The sequence below is a fragment of the Staurois parvus genome, unplaced genomic scaffold (genome assembly GCF_062004578.1).
Source record: "Staurois parvus isolate SC_StPar_1 unplaced genomic scaffold, SC_StPar_1.0 ptg000751l, whole genome shotgun sequence".
In the NCBI taxonomy this organism is placed as follows: domain Eukaryota; kingdom Metazoa; phylum Chordata; class Amphibia; order Anura; family Ranidae; genus Staurois; species Staurois parvus.
The window spans coordinates 2,382,586-2,407,032 of NW_028318547.1; the positions used below are offsets into that span (position 1 = coordinate 2,382,586).

The 24,447-nt window shown below is 47.3% G+C and overlaps 1 protein-coding gene across 1 annotated transcript; it reads right to left on the reverse strand.

Annotated features, from left to right (window-relative positions):
* Positions 1–16,393: 16,393 nt before the first annotated feature.
* On the reverse strand, positions 16,394–17,830 carry LOC149445002 (uncharacterized). The gene is made up of 2 exons (XM_089654320.1): positions 17,640–17,830; positions 16,394–17,234 (listed from the first exon to the last, which is right to left on the reverse strand). Exons 1-2 carry the CDS (start codon positions 17,828–17,830, stop codon positions 16,394–16,396), a joined length of 1,032 nt encoding a protein of 343 aa, XP_089510446.1.
* Between the last annotated feature and the right edge of the window lie 6,617 nt (positions 17,831–24,447).

Below are 24,447 nucleotides of genomic sequence, written 5' to 3' on the forward strand. Positions count from 1 at the left end.
GGATGGGGGACACCCGATGGAACAATGCGGCATTATGTCACCAATTTCGCATCGGGCTATCTGAGTCACTCAAAGACGAGTTAGCACGGGTAGGCCTACCTGACTCCCTAGAGAAGCTAATCGAGCTGGCCATACAAATTGACCGCAGACTGAGAGAACGCCGGCTTGAACGAAGCAACCAGGGTCAAAGGGCGGCTTGGGTACCATCAAGGGGATTATTCCCGCCCACAGGAAGCACTACCCGGAGTTCGGAACCTGAGGACACCTCCGAACCCATGCAACTGGGACTGGCTCGGTCCACATTATCGGCCGAAGAACGTCAGAGGAGACTATCACAGAACCTCTGTCTGTACTGCGGAGAAGCTGGCCACCGGGTGCGCTCCTGTCCTACGAAAAAATGTAAGTCCACTGCTAGTTTTTTTCCGTTATCTGCGGAAAGGGGTGATCAGTCAAGTTATCTGGCAATACCGGTGTCTTTACAGCTCCCAGGAAGAACCTTGACGGTGACAGCTATCATAGATTCGGGGGCATGTAGCTGCTTTATTGATCTCACGTTTGCTCACCAGCAAGGTATCCCACTCCAGACCAAGGAAAGGGGGCTGAACATCTTCCTGGCGGATGGGTCTAGCTTAAAATCGGGAGTGGTGAATCAGGAGACACCCCCTATTTTCGCCTCAATGGCTGATCATCACCAGGAATTCCTCCGTCTGGACGCCATCGCGTCCCCCCTTTTCCCGGTCATTCTGGGGCTTCCTTGGCTGCGAGCCCATAACCCCCAGATTGACTGGGAGAAGGAAACCGTGCAGTTTCGGTCCACATACTGTCTGAAAAGTTGCCACGTCTCAGGGCCCGTGGTCCCCCAATTACTCCTATGCATGGATGGGGATACAGATCTGTCCCAGGTTATTCCCCCGGCCTACCACGACTTTCTGGACGTGTTTAGTAAGCAAGGGGCAGACACACTTCCCCCACACCGATCTTACGACTGTCCCATAGACCTCCTGCCCGGATCTGAAATTTCGTTCGGCCGTATTTTCCCTTTATCAGAGCTCGAGTCAGGAGTTTTGAGGGAATACATAGACGAAAACCTTCAGAAGGGGTTTATTCGCCCTTCCACGTCCCCAGCCGGGGCCGGGCTATTCTTTGTAGAGAAGAAGGACAAGACACTGCGGCCCTGTATAGACTACCGCGACCTGAATAGGATCACGGTGAAAAAACGCTACCCGTTACCCCTGGTTCCCGAGCTCCTCCAGAGGTTAAGGTCCGCAATGGTTTTTACTAAGCTAGACTTACGGGGGGCCTACAATCTAGTTCGTATCAGGGAAGGTGATGAATGGAAGACGGCCTTCCGTACGCGATACGGACACTTTGAATACCTGGTCATGCCGTTCGGGCTCTGTAACGCTCCGGCCACCTTCCAACATTTCATAAACGACGTGTTTCGTGATTTCCTTGATATCTTCATGGTTGTCTATTTGGACGACATCTTAATCTTCTCGCCCTCTCTGGAGGCTCATCGAAATCACGTGATGCGGGTGTTGGAACGTTTGCGCCAACACAGGCTATACGCCAAAGCAGACAAATGCTGTTTTGAACAGCATAAGATCACATTCCTGGGATTGGTTCTCTCCCCCGCGGGGGTCGCGATGGACCCCCGGAAAGTCTCGGCAATCCTGGATTGGCCGATACCCACCGATAAGAAGGGCATGCAGTGTTTTATCGGTTTTGCAAACTTTTATCGAAAATTTATCAAGAACTTCTCCGGACTGGTCTCCCCAATCACGCAACTGACTAAACAGGGGATCCGCTTTAAGTGGTCTACCGAAGCACAAACTGCTTTTGAAGTTCTCAAGAAACTTTTTACCTCTGCTCCGATACTCAGTCATCCCGATTCTTCTCTCCCATACGTGTTGGAAGTGGACGCCTCAGAAAACGCGGTAGGAGCGGTCCTGTCTCAAAGGAACGGCACCAAGGAGCTGCTACATCCTGTAGCGTTCTTCTCCAGGAAATTGACACCTGCCGAGCGAAACTACGACATCGGAGATCGGGAGCTCCTGGCCATAAAGACCGCCCTGGAAGAATGGCGGTACTTGCTGGAAGGAGCTACACACCCCATCCTGATATATACCGATCACAAAAACCTGGAGTATTTGAGGACAGCCAGACGACTGAAGCCACGCCAGGCGAGATGGGCTCTTTTCTTTTCCCGGTTTACCTTCCACATAACTTATCGACCTGGCTCTAAGAACACTAAGCCGGACGCGCTGTCCCGCATGTTTGAGGACCCCGACGATACACCAAGACCTGACACGATCCTACCATCCGGAAATTTCCTCGTCCTACAGACGGAACTCCGCTCCAAACTTCTTGACGCTTCCGTGGGACTACCAGCGCCGCCTGGGACACCTCTCCTGAACCGTGAAGGGTTATTGTGGAAGGAGGGTCGGATCGTAGTACCCGAAGGAGTCCGAACCATGGTCCTGGGCCACTGCCACGACCATCCAATGGCGGGCCATTTCGGAGTTACGAAGACCCTGGAACTTCTGCAGCGCTCATTCTGGTGGCCGAACATGGTCAAGGACTGCGAGCGCTACGTTCAGACTTGTCCTACCTGCCAGAGGAATAAACCCTCCAGAAGCAAGGCCTGGGGATTGTTGCGCCCGTTGCCAATTCCAAAGAGGGCCTGGCAAATGATAGCCATGGACTTTATTGTCGAACTCCCACCGTCTCAAGGCCACACTGCCATATTTGTGATTGTCGATCGCTTCTCTAAGATGGCCCATTTCGTACCCCTGGAAAAGACACCATCCGCGCCGGAAACTGCACGAATATTTATCAAGGAAATAGTAAGACTACATGGAGTTCCCGAGGATATAGTATCAGATCGGGGAGCCCAGTTCACTTCAAGGTTCTGGAAGGCCTTGTGCGAAGCATTGGGAATCAAGTTGTCACTCTCGTCCGCTTACCATCCCCAGACCAATGGGCAAACAGAGAGGACCAACCAAGTATTAGAGCAATACCTCCGATGCTACACGTCCTACCTACAGGACGACTGGTTGACGCTGTTACCGTCAGCGGAGTTTGCCTACAACAACTCGAACCACTCCGCTACGGGGCAATCCCCGTTCTTCACCAATTACGGTTACCATCCAACATTTCTTCCCGATCTCATGCCAGAGAGCTCAGTACCAGCATCTCAAGACATCCTAAATTTCCTTTCGACCAATAACAAAACAGTTCAGGAGGCCATCACGAAAGCCCAGGAGGACAGCAAGAAGGCATTTGACAGGAGGAGAAGGGGGGAACTGGCACTTCAACCTGGAGACCGGGTTTGGCTGGCCACTGCCAACTTGAAGATGCAGTGTCCATCAAGGAAATTGTGTCCGAAATTTGTTGGCCCGTTCCAAGTCAAGCGAGTCATCAACGAGGTAGCTTACGAACTCGAACTGCCGGAGTCTTTCAGGATTCACCCGGTGTTTCATGTGTCTCTTCTGAAACCGGCCGCATCGGACCCTTTCCCGGATCGGGAATCCAGACCTCCTGAGGCAGTCACCATAGGTGAACAAGAAGAGTACGAGGTAGAAACGATTCTCGGTTGCCGTAGGAGGGGAGGCCAGACGCAGTTTTTGATAAAATGGAAGGGTTATGGTCCTGAGGAAAACTCTTGGGAACCCATCCAGAATGTTCACGATCCCAGGCTCATCCGGGAGTTCTTTCGTGGCCACCCGCGGTGGAGAAATCAGTGGGGCTCCCGGAGGGTGCCCGTGGGGGGGGGCAATGTCAGGGTCCGCCGCAGCTCCGTCCCCGGCGCATGCGCAATAGCGGCGGCTCACGCCGGGACACAGGCACCAGATCCCGGCGGGCCGCGGCTGACAGGAGGCCGCGCATGCGCAGTAGGAGCCGCGGGCGCGTCTCGGGCGACCAATGACAGCCCGGGGGCGTGTCCTGGGTGGCCAATGGCAGTGCAGGGCGCGATATTTAAAGATGCCCTGCACTGTCATAAATCGCCGCAAGGTCTGATCTGATACCTGTGTTTCCTGTGATTGTGACCCGGATTGTTTAACATTCTGCCTGCTCCTGCCCTGACCCGGATTGTCCCTGACTACGCTGCCTTCTCCTGTCCCGACCCCCGGCTTGTTTGACCATTCTGCGGACTGACCCCGGTAACTGACCCAGCGTGTGACCTGACCACTCTCTGCCTACTGTCTCGGTACCACGCCATTTCCCACGGTGACAACCGCCGGTTTATCCCGCCAGGTCCTGCCGGCCTCCTCACATCTGACTCTACTCTGTCCTACTTCTATCCACGGAGGCTCCCTCTGCCACGGGTGGTATTGCTCGGAGGTCGTGACCTGGTCCCGGTTCTGCTCCAAGTCCATCCCCACCATCAGGGGCCCTGGTGAAAACGCAGACCGGGACTTAGACCCCCACGCTACGGGTGATTCCGCCTAGTGGGCTGCCAGAGGTGCCACCTGGCGGATCCGTAACAGGTATACTGCCGCACTTCGGGCCCGGGGGTCCCCCAAATCCTCCTGTGCTCTGAGGGGGAAGCCGAATTAAAACAGGTAATCCCGGCAGCCTACCATGAGTATCTAGATGTGTTCAGCAAGCGGGGAGCTGATACTCTACCCCCCCACCGCCCTTATGACTGTCCCGTTGACCTGTTACCCGGTTCAGAAATTCCTTTTGGGCGAATCTTCCCCCTTTCAGAGCTCGAATTGGGGGCCCTGAAGGAATATATCGAGGACAGCCTCCAGAAGGGGTTCATCCACCCCTCCACTTCACCGGCGGGGGCGGGAATTTTCTTTGTTGAAAAAAAGGACAAAACCTTGAGGCCGTGTATCGATTACAGGGGAGTTGAACAGGGTCACGATAAAGAACCGTTACCCCTGCCGTTAGTACCAGAGTTATTCCAAAGTTTAAAAACAGCAGTGGTTTTTACAAAGCTGGATTTGAGGGGAGCATACAACTTGGTTCGCATAAGGGAGGGGGACGAGTGGAAGACGGCCTTCCGCACCCGCTTCGGCCATTTGGAATATTTGGTCATGCCGTTCGGTTGTGTAATGCTCCAGCCACGTTTCAACACTTTGTGAATGATATTTTTAGGGACTTCCTGGATGTCTTTGTTATCGTCTATTTAGACGACATTTTGATTTTCTCCCCTTCCTTGGGGGAACACAGAATACATGTAGCGAGGGTATTGGGGCGATTGCGGCAGCATGGGTTGTACGCCAAGGCAGAGAAATGTTGTTTCGAACAATCCAGCATTACTTTCTTGGGCCTGATTATCTCCACCGCGGGGGTCGCGATGGATCCCCAGAAAGTCGCTGCAATACTGGATTGGCCTGAACCCACGGACAGGAAAGGCGTCCAACGATTTATTGGTTTTGCAAATTTTTACCGAAAGTTCATCAAGAACTTCTCGGGTCTGGTCTCCCCCATTACTCAGCTAACCAAGCTGGGAACCCGGTTCAGATGGACACCAGAAGCTCAGGAAGCTTTTGAAGCCTTGAAGAAGTTGTTCACCTCGGCACCCATTTTGGGTCACCCAGACGCCGCCCTGCCCTACATCCTGGAAGTGGATGCATCGGAGAATGCGGTAGGTTCCATCCTCTCCCAGCGGAAAGGCACCAAGGAATTGCTCCATCCTGTAGCATTCTTCTCACGGAAGCTTACCCCAGCAGAGAAGAATTATGATATCGGTGATCGAGAGCTACTGGCGATCAAAATGGCATTAGAGGAATGGAGGTACCTGCTGGAAGGTGCTGTGCACCCCATCTTAATATTTACTGATCACAAAAACCTAGAATATCTGAGAACCGCCAAGCGTATACGCCCGCGACAGGCAAGATAGGCACTATTCTTTTCTAGATTCAACTTCCACATTACATACCGGCCTGGATCAAAGAACACTAAGCCAGATGCGTTATCACGTATGTACGAGGACGCCAAGGAGATCCCAGTACCCGACACCATCCTGTCCTCGGGTAACTTCTTGGCCCTTCAGTCGGACCTTCGTTCCAAGATAATGGAGGCATCCACAACCTTCTCTACCCCAGCCGGAGGGCTCCTCCAGAACAAGGGGGGACTCCTATGGAGGGAAGATCGGATTGTGGTGCCGGAGGAAGCCCGAACCCTGGTCTTGGGCCATTGCCATGACCATCCGATGGCGGGGCAATTTGGCCCAGAAAAGACCCTGGAACTTCTCCGACGCTCCTTCTGGTGGCCGGACATGGCTAAAGATTGTAAGGGCTATATAAGGTCCTGTATCACCTGCCAGAAGAACAAGCCAGCAAGAAACAAAGTTTGGGGTCTGCTGAGACCCTTACCGATTCCTGAACGGCCTTGGCAAAAGATCTCGTTAGACTTTATAGTCGAGCTTCCGCCATCACTAGACCACACGGCAATCCTGGTGGTCGTGGACCGCTTGTCCAAGATGGCCCACTTCATCCCGTTGAAGAAAACCCCCTTGGCAGCCGAGACTGCGCGAGTTTTCATTCGTGAGGTAGTAAGGCTGCATGGGGTCCCCGAAGACATTGTCTCGGACCGAGGGGTCCAGTTCACGTCAAGATTTTGGAGGGCACTGTGCAAAGCCCTGGACATCAAATTGTCCCTTTCCTCTGCATTCCACCCTCAAACTAACGGTCAAACCGAAAGGACCAATCAGACCCTGGAGCAATACTTGAGATGCTACACTTCGTTTACTCAAGATGACTGGATGCCACTTCTCCCCCTAGCGGAATTTGCGTACAACAACGCCCGTCACTCAGCGATGGGACAGTCCCCGTTCTTTGCCAACTATGGTTTTCACCCCGTCTTCCTCCCGGATTTGGTCCCGGAATGCCCAGTACCAGCAACGCAAGATGTAGTAACGTTTTTCTCCACGAACAATAAGAAGCTTCAAGAGGCCATCAGTCGGGCCCAGGAAGACTACAGGAAGGCATTCAACAGGAAACGGAGGGGAGATCTGGTGTTGCGGCCTGGGGAGAAGGTTTGGCTAGCGACGTCCAATTTAAAGATGCTTTGTCCGTCGAAGAAATTGGGACCCAAGTTTATAGGCCCCTTCTGCATTAAACGGATGGTCAACGAAGCGGCCTACGAACTCGTCCTTCCTGACACACTCAAAATCCACCCAGTCTTCCATGTGTCCCTGCTGAAGCCAGTAATCCCAGATGCCTTCCCTGACCGAGAATCGAGACCCCCGGAAGCCATAACGGTCGAGGGAGAAGAAGAATTTGAGGTGGAATCAATCCTAAAGTGCCGAAGGAGGGGGGGCCAGGCCCAATTCCTAATCAAATGGAAGGGCTATGGCCCTGAGGAAAATTCTTGGGAACCAGCCCAGAATGTCCATGCACCTAGACTTGTCCGGAGGTTCTTTCGCGATCACCCGTGGTGGATAGATCGGGTGGGCATCCGGAGGTTGCCCGTAGGGGGGGGGGCAATGTCAGGGATCCTCTCGATCCCCGCCGCGATGGTCCCGGCGCAGGCGCAGTGTGCCGCCCTGTGCAGGGACTCGAGCACTAGGTCCGGGCCGGCCGCGGCGTTCGAGTTCGCGCATGCGCAGTAGAAGCCGCGGCCGCCCGCTGGGCACCAATGGCAGCGCAGGGCGGGATATTTAAACGACCCTGAGCTGTCATTCAGTGCCTTCTGGTCTTACCTGTATCCTGTATCTGCGAACCTGTGTATTGTAAGTTGCTGACCCGGATTGTACCTGACCTTGCTGTATTTCTCCTGCCCTGACCCTTGCTTTGCCTGACCTCTCTCCTGAATGCCCCCTATTGGATTTGACCTGCTGTTGCTGACCTGGCGTGTGACCCCACCATTCTATGCCCGCTGCCTTGTACCTTGCCGTCCTCTCTGTTACCGACCTGGCCCGTCTGACCTTGCTCATCCATCCATCCATCCCGTGCAGTGGGGTCTGCTGACCTCCTCATATCAGACTCTTCCCCGTGGGAGCCCTTGGCGCATACCACTACCACTGACGGACGCACCCAGTAGCCACGACCTGGTCTCAGGGGGCTCCAAGTCCATCCCCACCATCAGGGGCCCTGGTGAACAAGCACCCTGGGACTTAGACTCCGTGCGCTGGGGACGCCTATTCAGTGGAGTGCTAGTGGTACCGCCAGGCGGTCCCTTACACCATCTCATGCTGCAAAGAATACCTCTACATCAATGGCTGTTATGGGGATAAAAGGAGAAAAGTCATGGTGTGCTCTCCATCCTCCCCTGACCTCAATCCTATTGAGAACCTTTGGAGCATCCTTAAGCAAAAGATCTATGAGGGTGGAAGGCCGTTTACATCCAAACAGCAGCTCTGGGAGGCTATTCTGACATCTTGCAAACAAATTCAAGCAGAAACTGTCCAAAAACTCACAAGTTCAATGGATGCAAGACTTGTGAAGCTGCTATCAAATAAGGGGTCCTATGTTAAAATGTAACGTGACCTGTTAAAATGTTTAAAAAGTTAAAATGTTAAAAGTTTGATTGAAATAGCTTTTGATTTCAGTAATATGCTGCAAACACAACAAATGACAATTTTCAGTTCTTTACAACCTATAAAGTGTTTTGAAACTTACTGTGCGTAATAATTTGGAACAGTGCAGTGTAAGTTTTTTATGTTTGAAAAAATACTGTTATAATTAGGAGGTTTGTTCAATAAAATTTGAATTGTACTCTTAACAGTTGATAACATGAGAATTATGCTGACTGTTATTTACATCAATTATTTAGGTAAATGAGACAAATATAATTTGCATAATAATTTGGAACACGGTGTATACTTTTATGAGTGGACTCTCTGAAACTCTACTGTTATCTAATTGTACGGTTTGCTGATATCTCTGAATAAAAAAAAATATGTTAAAAAGTAAGGGTCCCAACACTGAACCCTGGAGTACATCACAAAAATGCTTTACTGCATAATGCCACTCCACCACATTTCTTAAAGCGGAGCACCGGGCTCCTCCACAAAATTTAAACTCAGCAGCTACAAATCCTGCTGACTTTTAATGTAAGAGCATTGACCTGTCCCGGGGGTCCAGCTATATCCTCACCCAAGCTGGATTCTTCAATCGGCATCTTCAGTAAGTGTAACATGAAGTTCCTACTGCGTATACGCCATGCTGGGTTCCTATGTGCGCTGCGCTTTGTGAATGGGCCGCAGTCTTCTGGAACCTGTGAAGTGTCCCAGAAGGCTGTGGTGGTTAGGAAGGGGGTCCAAAGTTCTGACTTAGATCGCAGCGGCAATATGAAGTGGGAGCGGGTACCTGTCAAAACCAGATACTCGCTGCTCCCTTCCCCTGAAAAAATGCCAAATGTGGCAGCAGATGGAGGGGGGAAGCAGACAGCAGACAAGCAGAACTTGAAATATAAGTAATACTTGTGAGCTAAAATGTGGTATTCCCTCTGTGAAAAAAATCTTATGAAAATGTAAATACAAGTTACATTAACAAATATCAATAAAATAGTGGTGCATCAACACTGAACACATACTCATAAACTGTGCAAAACTAAAATGAAAATTATATCTATATGTGTCGCGCTCCACAATATATATTAAATAAAAATATATACCATTTGATGATGTGAAAAATACACAAATTGATCAATTGACTTATATATCCAAAGAAAGCAGTGGTGCAAGAAAAAGTGCTTCAAGCAGTGCAAGAACTTGTGCAAAAATGCATATAAAAATATAATCATAAAATATCAAAAAGTCCACTCTGTGCTTCCAATCTTGCTTGTGCCAATAAAAGTGCCGTGCAACACTCTCGGTGCTAAAAAATAGGTGTACGCTCACCTCACCTATTAGCCAAACTATATGGCTAATAACGCTTTTGTCCTATTAGGACTGAATGGTATTTTCCATGCTGAACGGATGTTTCCAAGTTGGGATGGATGTGCTGTACTGCCAACTTTCTCCCACTGGGGGTCTCCTTCACTTCTTTCTAGCCACACTGTGCCTTAGTGCAGTGTTTTTCAACCTTTTTTGTGCAAAGGCACACTTTTTTCATGAAAAAAATCACGAGGCACACCACCATTAGAAAATGTTAAAAAAATTTACCTCTGTGCCTATATTGACTATATATAAAGTAATTCTCTTGAATAGGAATCAAACACAAAGAAATTATTTTATAATTACTTTATTATGAAATAATAAAGTATTTTATAATTGGACCCGGGGGCCGGACCAAGAGTAGATGAATGATGTGTATGTGTCATCCATAGTAAGTATAGTAATATTCCCCCATAGTAAGCATAGTAATTAATCCCCCATATAGTAATTCATCCTCCATATAGTAATTCATCCCCCATAGTAATTCATCCCTCATATAGTATTTCATCCCCCCATATAGTATTTCATCCCCCCATATAGTATTTCATCCCCCCATATAGTATTTCATCCCTCATATAGTAATTCATCCCTCATATAGTATTTCATCCCTCATATAGTATTTCATCCCTCATATAGTATTTCATCCCCCATATAGTATTTCATCCCCCCATATAGTATTTCATCCCCTCATATAGTATTTCATCCCTCATATAGTATTTCATCCCCCCATATAGTATTTCATCCCTCATACAGTAATTCATCCCTCATATAGTAATTCATCCCCCATATAGTATTTCATCCCTCATATAGTATTTCATCCCCCCATATAGTATTTCATCCCTCATATAGTAATTCATCCCCCCATATAGTATTTCATCCCCCCATATAGTATTTCATCCCCCCATATAGTATTTCATCCCTCATATAGTAATTCATCCCTGATATAGTAATTCATCCCCCATATAGTATTTCATCCCCCCATATAGTATTTCATCCCTCATAAAGTAATTCATCCCTCATATAGTATTTCATCCCCCACAGTACTATTCCCCCCCCCCCCTTCTAGTAAGCCAAGTCCCCCGTGTCAATTCACTTACCTTTTGCGTTCCTCTCGCTGTCTTCCCGCGCCGTTCGGGTCTTCAGGGCGGACTGTGAGAGGAGCCTAGCTCCCCTCCCCTCACGTTCGGCACGCTGCCCCGCCTACACACATCCTGACAGCCACATCCGCAAGCCGGATTAAAAGGTCCGCGCGGACTTTTGGGGCTGCCAACCGAGAGGAGGCAGGGGAGCGGCCGACCGAGAGGAGGGAGGGGAGCAGGCGCCCGGCACACAGAAGAGCCGCATTAGACTGGGTAAAGAGCCGCATGTGGCTCGCGAGCCGCGGCTTGCCGACCACTGAATCATTAGATTCTAATGATTGGTCTATTTGTGAGCCGAAGCCACATGTTACAGATGAAATTGGAATTTTTCCCACGGCACACCAGACAATATCTCACGGCACACTAGTGTGCCGCGGCACAGTGGTTGAAAAACGCTGCCTTAGTGGATGGATGAGGTAAACCTCCCCTCTTCATGTACAGGCCTGTGTACTGCCTCCACCTCTCGATGTTTTGGGATGTCATGCAAAAGTAAGTATAAATAGTGCCTTATCCTTTTAACTACATGCCGCCCAGCCACTGTGCATATACGGCGGCAGGGCGGAACTCACAGGCAAAACCACGTTTTAAGACGTGTGTTTTGTAAACAAATAGGGGGCGTGCGTGAGGCGCGCCGCCGCCCTATCTGTCTCGCGGATCACCGCCGCAGATGTCAGTCGCCGGGTCACAGCCGCTCGTTAGCGGCTATGTTCCGGCGATCGGCGGCAAACAGTGACAGAGCACAGCTGCAGTAGCTGTGCTGTCTGTCACTTCCCTGTCAGCTCGAGGATGAGCTGATCGAGAAAGAAGAGTTTCTCTTTCTTGATCAGCCTTGTCCCATGCAGCACCCCCCCCCGCCCCCTAGTAAAACACTCCCCTCACTCCTATAACCCTTCCCTGCAAAATAAAGTTAACCCCTTCCTCTCCATTGCCATTAGTACAGTGTCAGTTTTTTTTTTTTTGCACTGATCACTGTATTAGTGTTTTTGGGGATGTCAGTGACCCCAAGTCAGTACCCCCCAATGTCAGAATGTCCGCCGCAGTCCCGCCATAAGTCGCTGGTCGCTGCCATAAGTCCCTGATCGCCGCCATAATTCGCTGATCGCCGCCATTATTAGTATAAAAAGAACCCTAAAAATCCCAGTATCTTTCCCGCCATTTGTAAACGCTATAACTTTCACATAAACCAATTAATTTACACGTATTGGGTTTTTTTTTTTAGCAAAGACATGTCCAGAATGCATTTTGGCAGAAATTTATGACTAAATTTGATTTTTGCATTTTTTTTTTACTGGACATGTTTTATAGCAAAAAGTCCAAAATATTTTTTTCCTCAAAATTGTCAGCCTTTTTTTTTATAGCGCAAAAAATGAAAACCACACAGGCAATCAAATACCACCAAAAGAAAGCTCAATTTGTGGGGAAAAAAAGGATGTAAATTTCATTTATGTACCGTATTACATGACCATGCAATTGTCCGTTAAACTAGCACAGCGCTGTATAGCAGAAAAATGGCGTAAGTTGCAGTATTTATACCATAGTTTGTAAACGCTATAACTTCCACACAAAGCAATCAATATACACTCATTGGGATTTTTTTTACCAAAAACATGTAGCAGAATACATTTTGGCCTAAATTTATAACCAACTTTGAGTTTACTATATATTTTTTATAGCTGAAAGTAAAAAATATTGTTTTTCTTCAAAATTTTTGGCCTTTTCATGTTTATAGCGTAAAAAATAAAAAGCAAACAGATGATCAAATACCACCGAAAGAAAGCTCTATTTGTGTGAAAAAAAGGACGTAAATTTTGTTTGGGTGCAGCATTGCATGACCGCGCAATTATCAGTTGAATTACTGCAGCGCCGAGTAGCAAAAAGAGGCCTGGTCATTAAGGGGGGTAAATCCTCTGGAGCTCAAGTGGTTAAAAATATGGTGCTTTTATTAAAGTAAAAATACGCACTCACACATTATAATACAATAGTAAACTATATAGTGTGCCCAGATCCCCTGTCTGTACTTGCCGCAAAGCGTAATGGGGTTGTGATGTCAGAGCCTCTCCCTTACGCGTTACGCCACAGGGTCACGTGGCTTCATCAGGGGGAACTTCCCCTTTTTGGTAGAGTTCTGCTTTAAAGAATTTTTAAACCCACCATTTCATATTCCTGATATGTGTCTTCTGCACCATGTACTTGTATGAAAAAAGTATCCTGTTCTACTTGAATTGCTTCCTTTGTGTGAAGTCCCTGGTGTACCTGCCAGTTCCTCCGCTTTACTATTAAACACTGACCACAAAAGGCAGTAGAGCACAGCATGGTCAGTTCTCTCTAGCTGTGCTGGGAACTCAGTGTTCTTTCCTCCAATGCTCAGACTTGTATTGACATGCCCTCCCCCTCGCACAGCCATTCATTGGGAAGATCAGTGTGCTGCTGTTTCTTCTCCCCCAGCTCCTATGCAGCTGAGAACAGAGGGTATGCGATCACTTAGAAAAGGGGGAAAAAAGTATTTATGTTTTTTATATGTATACATAAATGTGTTTCCCTTCATTTCTATTTGAAACTGAGGGTGAGCATTTACATATTCTTTTAGATCACAGGTACTGTGCAGTACATTTAGCAGTACATGACTCACTGACAGAAGTACACAATGCAAAACACTTCCCTTCTTCTCATTAAAATGGTCGTGAGAACCACAATCAGGCTCAGGGTAGGATTTCTGCTGCTGTTACTAATTTTTAGAGAAATGAATTGCACGTGCAGGCCGGACAATAATCACACTGACAACTGTGCAGTATAACCACGTCCTCATCTCTGTTTATTGCAGGGCGGTGCTTAACCTTTTATACATAGAAAACAATAGAGTATATGTCACTATTATGTAAATACAGTCACATTCTAAAAGGCACATTTTGCTTGGCTGAAATATGGGAGAAGTGCAGAAACTTGATGTTTGAAACTTGTATATTATCTCTTCACTCCCCCACATACTCAAGGCCGTAACTGCAAAATCCTCACAGCGCGAAGGGAGGGGTTGAGAACATCGCTCTGAATAAACAAGTTAAGGAGGACTGCAAAGCCCAGCAGACAAAAATATACACGCACAACACATATCGTTAGAAATATGAAAAAGTATAAAAGTAAATTTATATATATATATATATATATATATATATATATATATATATATATATATATATAAAATGTATATTTTAAACAGGAAACAGAATAGGCATTTTACCAAATCCATCACAGCCCCCCCTTAAAATGGCTATTTTCCTCTGCCCTATAAAGCCTAGCTCATCTGTCCTTATGTACTTTGGAACTCTTTTATGCTGTACGTTAGACAGGTGATGACTATTTCATCACCCCCCTTGCCACAGACTTTGTACATAAGGAAGTCAGATGCTATCCCTACAAAATTGTGAAATTGCTGTTGGCGGGAAGGGACCGTAGGGGAGTGAAGGGTTTATCCTCTTCCATCGGAAGGGGGTCCTCCTCTTCTTGATGGAGAAATGTAGGTGTGCTGTTGTCTACAGCCTTGTTTATTAACTTCTTTACAAATGGTAGAATACAACATACAATCAGAGCTAAAAAACTAGAATTATTAATACCGTTACACCGATTTGGGCGAGCACTTTTTGCTACCCACTCATCCAGCTAAAATATTGATCCCACGGGTCTGTGATACCTGAGTTCTTCTTCAGCTCCACTGACAGATCTTCTAATTTCTTTATAGCCAGAGTAACCTTACCATTTGGGCCGGTATTGTCAGGAATGTAGGCGCAACAGGTTCCAGTTCTTTTTATCATTTTACAGACACCTCCTTTCTCAGCTAACACCATGTCTAAGGCCACCCGGTTCCGGAATGCCATATAGGAGGTGGGGGCTAATTGGTCAGCAATTCCCTGGAGGGCATCCCTGGTGTAATTCACAAACCACTGTTGGTTATAGTATATATAGTTAATCCAATCCACATTTTTGTTAACAGTTATTATGGGGATTAAAGACTCAAAACCAGCTTTTACCTGGTCCCTGGCTTTGAATTCATCAGGGACCCCCCTTGGGACCCTTATGGCATCTATATATACATGAGGGTCAAAACTTCCAGAGGGAGCTGTCCGCTTCCTCCTGTGACTAGATGCTGAATCAGTGTGTGTGTGTGTGTGTCAGAAATATCTTAGACCACATGCACTGTCTCGGGCCTGGGCACAGGCTTACATCACAGTAATCAAATAAAAAGTTAGCCACATGTGTGTTGGATGAATTGTACCAAAATATAGTGGTGTCGCCTATTTTGGTGATAGCCACCTGTTGAGCCTCTGTCACACTCATTAGAAAAAGGATATACAACACAATCATCGTGGCGTAGATGACGCCTTTTCCTCAGGTGTTGGGACTTTCTTGCAGTGGGAGGCATGTATCCAAGTGTTCTTCCCGGCCACCTTGACAGAAGTGGCTGTGGTCAGCAGAATTTGGAATGGTCCTTCGAATCGGGGATCAAGTGAATTTTTCCTCGTGAATTTCTTCACCAACACCCAGTCTTCGGGTAATAGGCTGTGAGTTCCTGTATCTGACTCAGGATCTGGAATGGAAGAAAACACTTGGAAATGGATACGGGTTAATTCTCTAGACAGACGTGTGACATAGCTAGATAACACATCAGATTGTAACTGCAACTGCTGTGGAAAGTAACAGCCAAGTCTGGGGGCTGAACCAAACAAAATTTCATAAGGGGACAGAGCATGTTTCCCCTGAGGGGGTATGTCTGACACTAAACAGAGCAATGGGCAAACTGTCTGGCCAACTCATGTTAGTCTCTTGGGCCATCTTTAGCATTCTGTTTTTTAGAGTCCCATTTATCCTTTCTACCTTTCCACTGCTTTGAGGGTGATATGGGGTGTGTAGGGCCAACTGAACCCCCAGTGCTGTCCAAATCTCTTTTGTAAGGGTTGCTGTAAAGGCTGGACCCTGATCACTCTCTATCACCTCTGGAACCCCAAATCTACAGACTACCTCACTCAGTAGTTTCTAAGCCGTGGTCTTGGCTGTCATGTTTGTAACAGCATAGGCTTCTGGCCAACCAGAGAACATATCCACCACCACTAGGGCATATTCATATCGGCCACTTTTTGGCATCTGTATATGATCAATCTGTACCCTCTGGAATGGATAGAGGGGTTTTGCCAGATGTTTCTGCGGTGTCTTTTCTGTCCTCCCCGGGTTGCATTTTGCACCTACTACACACGAGGCACAGTAATTTCTGGTTAAGGTGGTTATCCCTGGAGCCCAGTAATACTTGCTGATCAGTGAATTCATTAAGTTCTTTAGAGAGATGTGCATGTCCATGTGCCCATTGGACAACTGCTGGATACATATACTTTGGTAAACAAGTTTTTCCTTTCATCGAATACAGTTCTCCATCTCAGTCTGCTTCTTTTTCAATCCATTCCAGCCTTTCTTCTGTATAAGCAGCAATTTGCATAGAGATCAGGTATTGCCTGTCAGATGGCACATGCACCGCCAAAAGCATCTGTGCTGTGGTCTCACTCTCCTCTTCAGCCACCTGGGATGTTTTTCGTTGGTTTTTCGCTGCTTCTTTGGCAGCTATATCCACCAAGTGGTTTCCTCTGGCCTCTTGAGAATTCAGTTTGCCATGTGCTTTAACCTTCAAGACAGCCACTTGATCAGGCAGGAGCAGTGCATCCATTAAATCCTTGATGGCTGGGCCGTGTTTCACTGATGTTCCAGCTGCTGTCAGAAACCCTCTGGCTTTCCAGATGATACCAAAATCATGAGCTACTCCATAGGCGTACCTTGAGTCTGTGTAAATGTTGGCTCTTTTACCTTCTACCATCTTACACGCTGTAGTGAGGGCTTGAAGCTCTGCTTCCTGGGCAGATAAAGTTGGTGGTAATGCTCCTGCTTGTAGAATTTCAAATTCCGAGGTCACAGCATAACCTGTGTGGTACTTGCCTCCTTTATCTGCATATCTGGAGCCATCCACAAAAAGTGTGTAGTCAGGGTTTTCCAGAGGAATTTCACTCACTGTAGGGAGATGTGTGGTTTCCATGCGCATCATTTTGAGGCAGTCATGTGGAGTAGTGCAGGGGTCTCCTTCTTCACCTTCTTCTCCCCTCTCAAAAAATGGCAGAAGGGTGGCCGGGTTGAGGGTGAGACACCTTTGGAGGGTCACATTGTCAGGAATGAGGAGGGAGATTTGCAACCGTAGATGTCTGGTCGTGGACAGGTGTCGGGGGTTCTGCCTAATTCAGGATGGCAGCAATGTCATGCTGTGCCAGAAGAAGCAGGGGGTGTGCTACATGGTGAGGTGCAGGGGACCAAGGCTCCATTCTGGACTAGAGCAACTACATGTTTTGATATAGCTTCTGACTGCGCCAGTTTGAGTGGATATTGTGGCTTTCGGGACAATATTGCGCCCTCTGTGAGCTTGACTGAAACCGGTGGCACCTTCAAATGACCAATGTCTTCAGGTCCTGTGAACCATAAGCATGTAGAGATTCTATCAAGTACTTCCTGTGGTATTGCATCTAGGGTTATTGCTTCATGTAATGTCATCATGAGGGGTAAGGAGCACAAGGCAGAGGAGTCCTCCTTCAGGCGTGAAAATGATTGAGGCCTGCAGTCTGGACAGCACGTCAGCTCCTAACAGATTTAAGGGACATGTAGAGGACACCACAAATCTGGCAAACAAATCAGGAAATGTCCCCACTTGGAGTGGCTCTGTAAGTGGGCTGGAGCGGGGCACCCCATCCACACCCACGCAGGAAACATCAATAGTGGAAAGGAAAGAATCAGCAGGCAGGTCCTGAGCCCTCAGCACGCTCCTGGCTGCACACATATCAACGAGAAAGGTGGTAGGTTTTCCCTGTATGGGTAACGTGACCTTTGCAAGGGGTCCCCCAGTCCCGTTCGAGGACACTGCCATAAGGGGCAACATGAGTTTGCCCATTTCCTATCGAGAGTTGGGGCGTGGTGGTTGATGTTTGCGCTGCCCTTCCCAGGGGTCCCTGTCTTGTCTGGGAAGTCTTGGGGCTCTGCATTCTCTTCTAAAGTGTCCCCGTTTCCCACAGTTATAACAGGTGATCCTTTCTCTGATATTGGGCAGTGGTGGTGGACGAGTGTAGGTGGGATCTTCGTCATTGGTCACCATGAGAGGCGTTGATTTTTTCCCTTTTTGGTTTTCTATGCCTCTGGCCACTAACAGTAAATCGGACATCTTCATTGAGCGGTACTCAGGGCGGGCCACCATCAGACCTTTTCTGATATTCTCTTTGAGCCCTGAGACAAAAGCAGTTGAGAGCATATGTATGTGTGCCTTTTCATATTGCAAGAAGCCCAGATCATCAAAGGCCTGTATGAGTTTGGCATAATACTTCTCCACAGACTCCCCTTTATCTTGGGTGATGTCTTGGATCGTGGTGGTCTGATCCACCAATTTCTCATTTGCCCAGTCGTGGAGCTGGGCACAGAACTCCACGCCTGAAGAATAGGAAGTGGCACTTGTCAGGCAGGCATCATTAAAGGCTGTCTGCATGACCGGCCAGAAAACATGTCCTGCTTTAATTTGGCATAGACTGAACAGGTCTTTCCAAGCAGCTGAGTAAGTTTCTTGTATCTGCACTACCCTGCGGTAAAAGGGCATTGGCTGTTTCTTTGGGTCAGGCAGACTCGTTACTAAGGCCGCTGCTTGTGATGGGGTAAAAGCAACATACATTACCGGTGCCCCTTCCGGTAATCTTGAATGTCGGGGCTGTCTTGTGTACTGTTCCTGTTTAGGTTGTTATCCACTGTGCGTGGGTTTGGGAGTCAAACCTATCGGCGCCCTTGTTGCTTGCAGCTGTCAATCACTCCATTCAGATGCATCGTCATTCAATTGGATGTCTGGCATGGGTTTGGGAGTCATGCCTATCGGCGTCCTTGCCGCTTGCGGCTGTCGATCATCAGACTCGAATGCATTGTCATTCATGTATCCGGCTTGTAAAGGTGACGCTTCCATATTGGGGAAAACGGGAGTGTGGTAGGAACCATCCTAGTTTAGAACAGGGAGAACTGGATATACGCCTTGTTTGGGCCTTCCGGGTGTACCAAGATGGCCGCCAGGCGTAAGTGCACTGGGCTGGACAGGAAGTGACAATACAGGTGCAGCAAGATCACTGTTACCAGGAAGTGTACTGGGCAGGGCAGGAAGTGACAATACAGGTGCAGCAAGATAAGATGGCTGCTGGTAGGTTGTGTTTGGGCTGGGGTGGTGGGAATAAAGTGAGCGTTAGACGAAGGGCAGGGCTGTCCCTGCCCTCCTTTGTTCTGAATTCTATCGTCATAGGGCGGTGGTTTTAGCACACTTCCATTTTCAATCTTGTGATACACATACATTGTACAATCGCCATTTTCTTGAATTTCTTCCAACCATCCTTTATGTAACGCTTTTGCAGTTCTATACCAAGCTTCTACCACATTCAGCAAACCTTTATCACATAAAATTCCTCTCTGTTCCTTGAATAATTTACGCCAGTCCTCCCGGCTGCAATCAGGCAATGCTGACCTTGAGTTCACAAACTTTCGCTACTTTAGATAACTTTTTAACTGCTTCACTTCCTTCTCTCCTCTTTACAATATCACATGCTAGCAATCCTTGCTGTGGTTTGGCTGTTTTCTGACCCATCTTCCCCCCCTCTCTCTCTGGGTCACCCAGCTCGTATCCAAACTCTTCTCGCTCTGTTCTGTTCTTTCACTGTAGTCTCAGCTAACGGTTTCAGAGGCAGCGCGGACAACTAATAGGTTAATATTCCTCCTCCGCTGCTTTCTGTTTTATCTCAGAACAAACAGTAATCCATAAATACACTCAGAACAGGACATTACACCTGCCGCCCCTCGCTCCGTGAATCCTCAGCAACTGAGCTAAACCCTCAGGGTTCTCACACTATCAACCCGACTCGTAGACGCTTGTTGCAAGGTTCCGTCTCCTCAGGGACCAACAGCTCACCTGGCCGAAACCCAATTGCAACTTATCTTTCAGTCTACTGAGTCATCACAGTCGCACAGGATGACAGACACTGAACAAATAATACATAGTCAGCAGAGATCCAGTGGCAGGTTCATTAAACTGCCCCAGGCGAGGAATACAAATTACCTGCCTCTAGATGGCCTCCGGAAGCCGACAAGACCGGCGGCCAGACCGGACAGAAACAAATCATACTATTAAGTAAAAGTATCTACCGAACGCTCAGGGGGTGCGCAAATCCCTTTTGGTCTGTCCTGGCCAGCCGCTCAGTCCCTCGCGCGGTCTTCCGTCGGTCAGAACCTGGGGCCCCGCGTAGGCGCCAGCTGTAAAGGTTTTGGGAACCACAATCGGGCTCAGGGTTGAATGTCTGCTGCTGTTCCTAATTTTGAGATATGGATTGCGTGCACGCCGAAAAATGATCACACTGACAACTGTGCAGTATAACCACGTCCTCATCTCTGTTTATTGCAGGGCGGTGCTTAACCTTTTATACATAGAAAACAATAGAGTATACATCACTATTATGTAAATAATAGTCATATTCTAAAAGGCACATTTTGCTTGGCTGAAATATTGGAGAAGTGCAGAAACTTGATGTTTGAAACTTGTCCGATATCTCTTCACTCCCCCACATACTCAAGGCCGTAACTGCAAAATCCTCACAGCGCGAAGGGAGGGGCTGAGAACATCGCTCTGAGCAAACAAGTTAAGGAGGACTGCAAAGCTCAGCAGACAAAAATATATACGCACAACACATATAGTTAGAAATATGAAAAATTATAAAAGTAAATATATATATACTGTATATATATATATATATATATATATATATATAAAATGTATATTTTAAACAGGAAACAGAATAGGCATTTTACCAAATCCATCACATCATGACTTCCCAAACAGTGGTGCAGAGCACTTCAATGTCTCACAAAACGGTTACAGCCATCTTCTACAGATGTTACAGTTTCTTATGGCATGTGTTACTCACACAGGGTGTACCTTCCTCTCATACAAGGAAGAACTTCCATAGACCCAGGGGCCACTTTAGCCTACTAGGTGTGGGTCTAGGAGGGGAACGAGTTTTCTCTGTCTGTTCCCAAGTGTCCTCACTCACTACCCTGGCAGTTCAGCCCTGCCTCATAGCATTACAACTTGTAGATCCGGGTTGTCCTACTCCCATACCCCACTCACATCTCCACAGGAGGGGCAACAATTAAGCGTTTATGCAGTTGTTAGCGTCCCTCATCAGACAACCCTGCCTTTAGCATAGCATAACCCTTTTGTTTAAAATAAATGTATAGACTTGCTAGGGTGCTGTTTTGTTTTTTTTTTAGCAAATTGATTTCAGCCAGCAGAGCACACAGCATGCTGTACCTGATGAAAACACACAGGAAGCAGCTGGAGAGGAGCACAATGGACAGAGAGTATCCTGGAATGAGATATGCTATATTGTTTTAGCATATCATCTGATATGCTAATAAAAGAGCAACTGTCATCATGGCTATGGGTACCTTAACTTCAACAGATGCATATGAATAGATATGCTCATAAAGTATGAAGAGGTGGTTTAAAGAATGTTTATTTTGGTTTGGTTGAGCTTGGTTTGCAGAGTACATAGAGTGCCTTAAAGAAATTATTTTTTTTCTACAGTATCCAAGAAATGTAGTTACAAATTAAAAACAGAATAGGGACATGGGCTGCATATGTACAAATCGTTACATGTCTAAACATGACCAATTAATTAGCTGCCTTCTGCGAATGTTAACAAATGTCTTCATACTGTGGTTTTGTGGTCACTGGTATATTTTGAAATGAGCTCTAAGAAAAAAAAAATCAACCCGCATTCTTCAATAAGCAGCATATATTGATGAAATGTATATTTGTGGTAAAAGAAAGCTCCAGGTTCACAATTTAAAGACATCAAGATGTTTATGATAAACATTTTAATGTTAAATTCTTCAGACATATTCAAAGTAAGAAATTGGTAACATGTTGGAAAGCATTCCTTAAAGTGGTAGTAAAGTCTATTTTTAACTTGTATCTACAAGTAATCCTATAATAAGGCTTACCTGTAGGTACTGTAAATATCTCCTAAATGTGCACCATTTAGGAGATATTTACCTGTGTAGAGCACTGGCGCATGCGCTCTGAAGGAACTCATGCCCATGTCGTTCCTTCAGAGATGTGTGCCATAAAAAGTGACTCCTGCGTGGGAGCGACGTCATCACAGCTCAGCCATTCATGCCACTGGAGCCCACGAACCCAGAAGAGGGACCAAGTGAAGATGGAAGCCCTGTCAGCGGTGTCAGCGCACTGCTGGAGGCCTTCGTTTCAGGGTAAGTTTCACATAATGTGCTAGTATGTGATGCATATTAGCACATTATGACATTGCTGTGCAGGGGAAAACTTTTTTTTGGAGAGAGTTTACTACCTCTTTAATACCTTAATGTGGTCCTATATAAAGCTCACATTATTACCCAAATACTTTGATTAGATTACTGGTAATTTCCCAGGCAGGGACTCCCCTCTGTTCGCAGAGGCCTTGTTCTGGGTGGAGACTGAAGTGGGATTAATAGTAGCATGGAAGAACAAAATAATCCAGAGCAGCATCCTCAACCAGATGCTGGCTCTGATGACGACACATGTCGAAACAAGTTAGGCAGAGCCATACTCTGAGTGATATTTCCTTCACTGAGTCTGCATTGACCCACAGTCTGTATTTGTTGCGGAAGCTGACTGCTTTACTTGTATATGCACATACCACCTAGTTTTAGGCATAACACATGGCAATGTGAGTGCACTTATTATAGTTTTTTATCAATAAATAGTGGACTGTTTTACGCTATTAAGCTTTCCTTTCTGTCTTTGACATGTTGGCAAATAGTCTGGAACTGTGAGAACCTCGCATGACTGGGTTACAAGCCAATTAATGAAGGGTGTGGATCCATTAACCCATCTTTGGATGTTTGAGATTGCATAGAACTCCAAACAGGATCTGAAGTGGATTGTATAGTGTATGACACCTTTTTAACCACTTGCCTACCAGGCACTTATACCCCCTTCCTTACCAGGCCAATTTTCAGCTTTCAGCTTGACAATTGCACGGTCATGCAACATTGTACCCATATGAAATTTTGATAATTTTTTCCTCACAAATAGAGCTTTCTTTTGGTGGTATTTAATCACTGCTGGGCGCTTTACTTTTTGCGCTATAAATAAAAAAGTGCAAAAAATTTGAAAAAAAAAAAAGTTTCTTTGTTTCTATTATAAAATTTTTCAAACAGGCATTTTTTCTCCTTCACTGATGTGCGTTGATGAGGCAGCACTGATGGGCACTGATAGGCAGTACTAATGAGGTGGCACGGATAGGTGGCACTGATAGACAGCACTAATGAGGTGTCACGGATAGGCGGCACTAATATGCAGCACTGATAGGCGGCACTGATAGGTGACACTGATGATGGGTACTGATAGACGGCACTGACTGGCATCACTGCTGGGCACTGACTGGCGGCACTGACTGGCACAACCCCTGGGCACTGACTGGTGGCACTGACTGGCAGCACTGCTGGGCTGCACTGGTGGGTGGCACTGGTGGGCAGCACTGGTGGGTGGCACAGGTGGGTGGCACTGGTGGGCACAGGTGGGTGGGCACAGGTGGGTGGCACTGCTGGGCACATGTAGATGGCACTGCTGGGCACAGGTAGGTGGCACTGCAGAGTGGCACAGGTGGGTGCACTGCTGGGCACAGGTGGGTGCACTGCTGGGCACAGGTGGGTGATCTGCTGGGCACAGGTGGGCGGAGCTAGTGGGCGCACTGCTGGGCACAGGTGGGCAGAACTTGCGGGTGGCACTGCTGGGCACCGATCATCAGTGCCCTGATGATCGGTGCCGATCCCCGCTCTGACAACTGCCAGTTCTCGGCAGTACTTTCCTCACGATCTGACAGCGTGAGGAAAGTGCAGCAGAGAACCGGCACTTGCATTTCCCTCTGATCAGCGTGTCATTGGACACCGCTGATCAGGTGGTAAAAGGCCGCTGTGATTGGCCTTTTACCACATCACGTGATCAGCTGTGTCCGTAGGACACAGCGATCACGGAGATCGCCGGGTGCGCGCCCCCTGGGGCGCGCAGGAGAGCGCGTTCTGGGAGGACGTCATATGACGTCCACCCAGAACTGGCCGGCCGCAGTGAAGCCGTCATTCGGCTATCTGCGGTCGGCAGGTAGTTAAATATGAATCTTTTTTTTTTTTTTCTGTAAAGAGGTGAGTCATTTACCTGAAGAGGTGAAGGACAAGGGGTGTTTTGATATCACATTTTGAACAACGAGGATTGTTTTACAATTTTATTTTCTTTTATTTAAAAAAAAGGAAACATCACACTTGAGCATGTACATTAAGAATTTGTTTTTTGTTTATTTGGATTTATGAATAATTATTTTTTATGAACTA

Excerpts from the sequence above, each read along its gene's own strand:
- LOC149445002 (XM_089654320.1), bottom strand. The coding sequence starts at position 17,830 with ATGTGTGCAGCCAGGAGCGTGCTGAGGGCTCAGGACCTGCCTGCTGAT. Across the intron at positions 17,235-17,639 it reads TCTACATGTCCCTTAAATCT|GCAGAACCCCCGACACCTGT; the intron begins GTTAGGAGCTGA and ends ATCCTGAATTAG.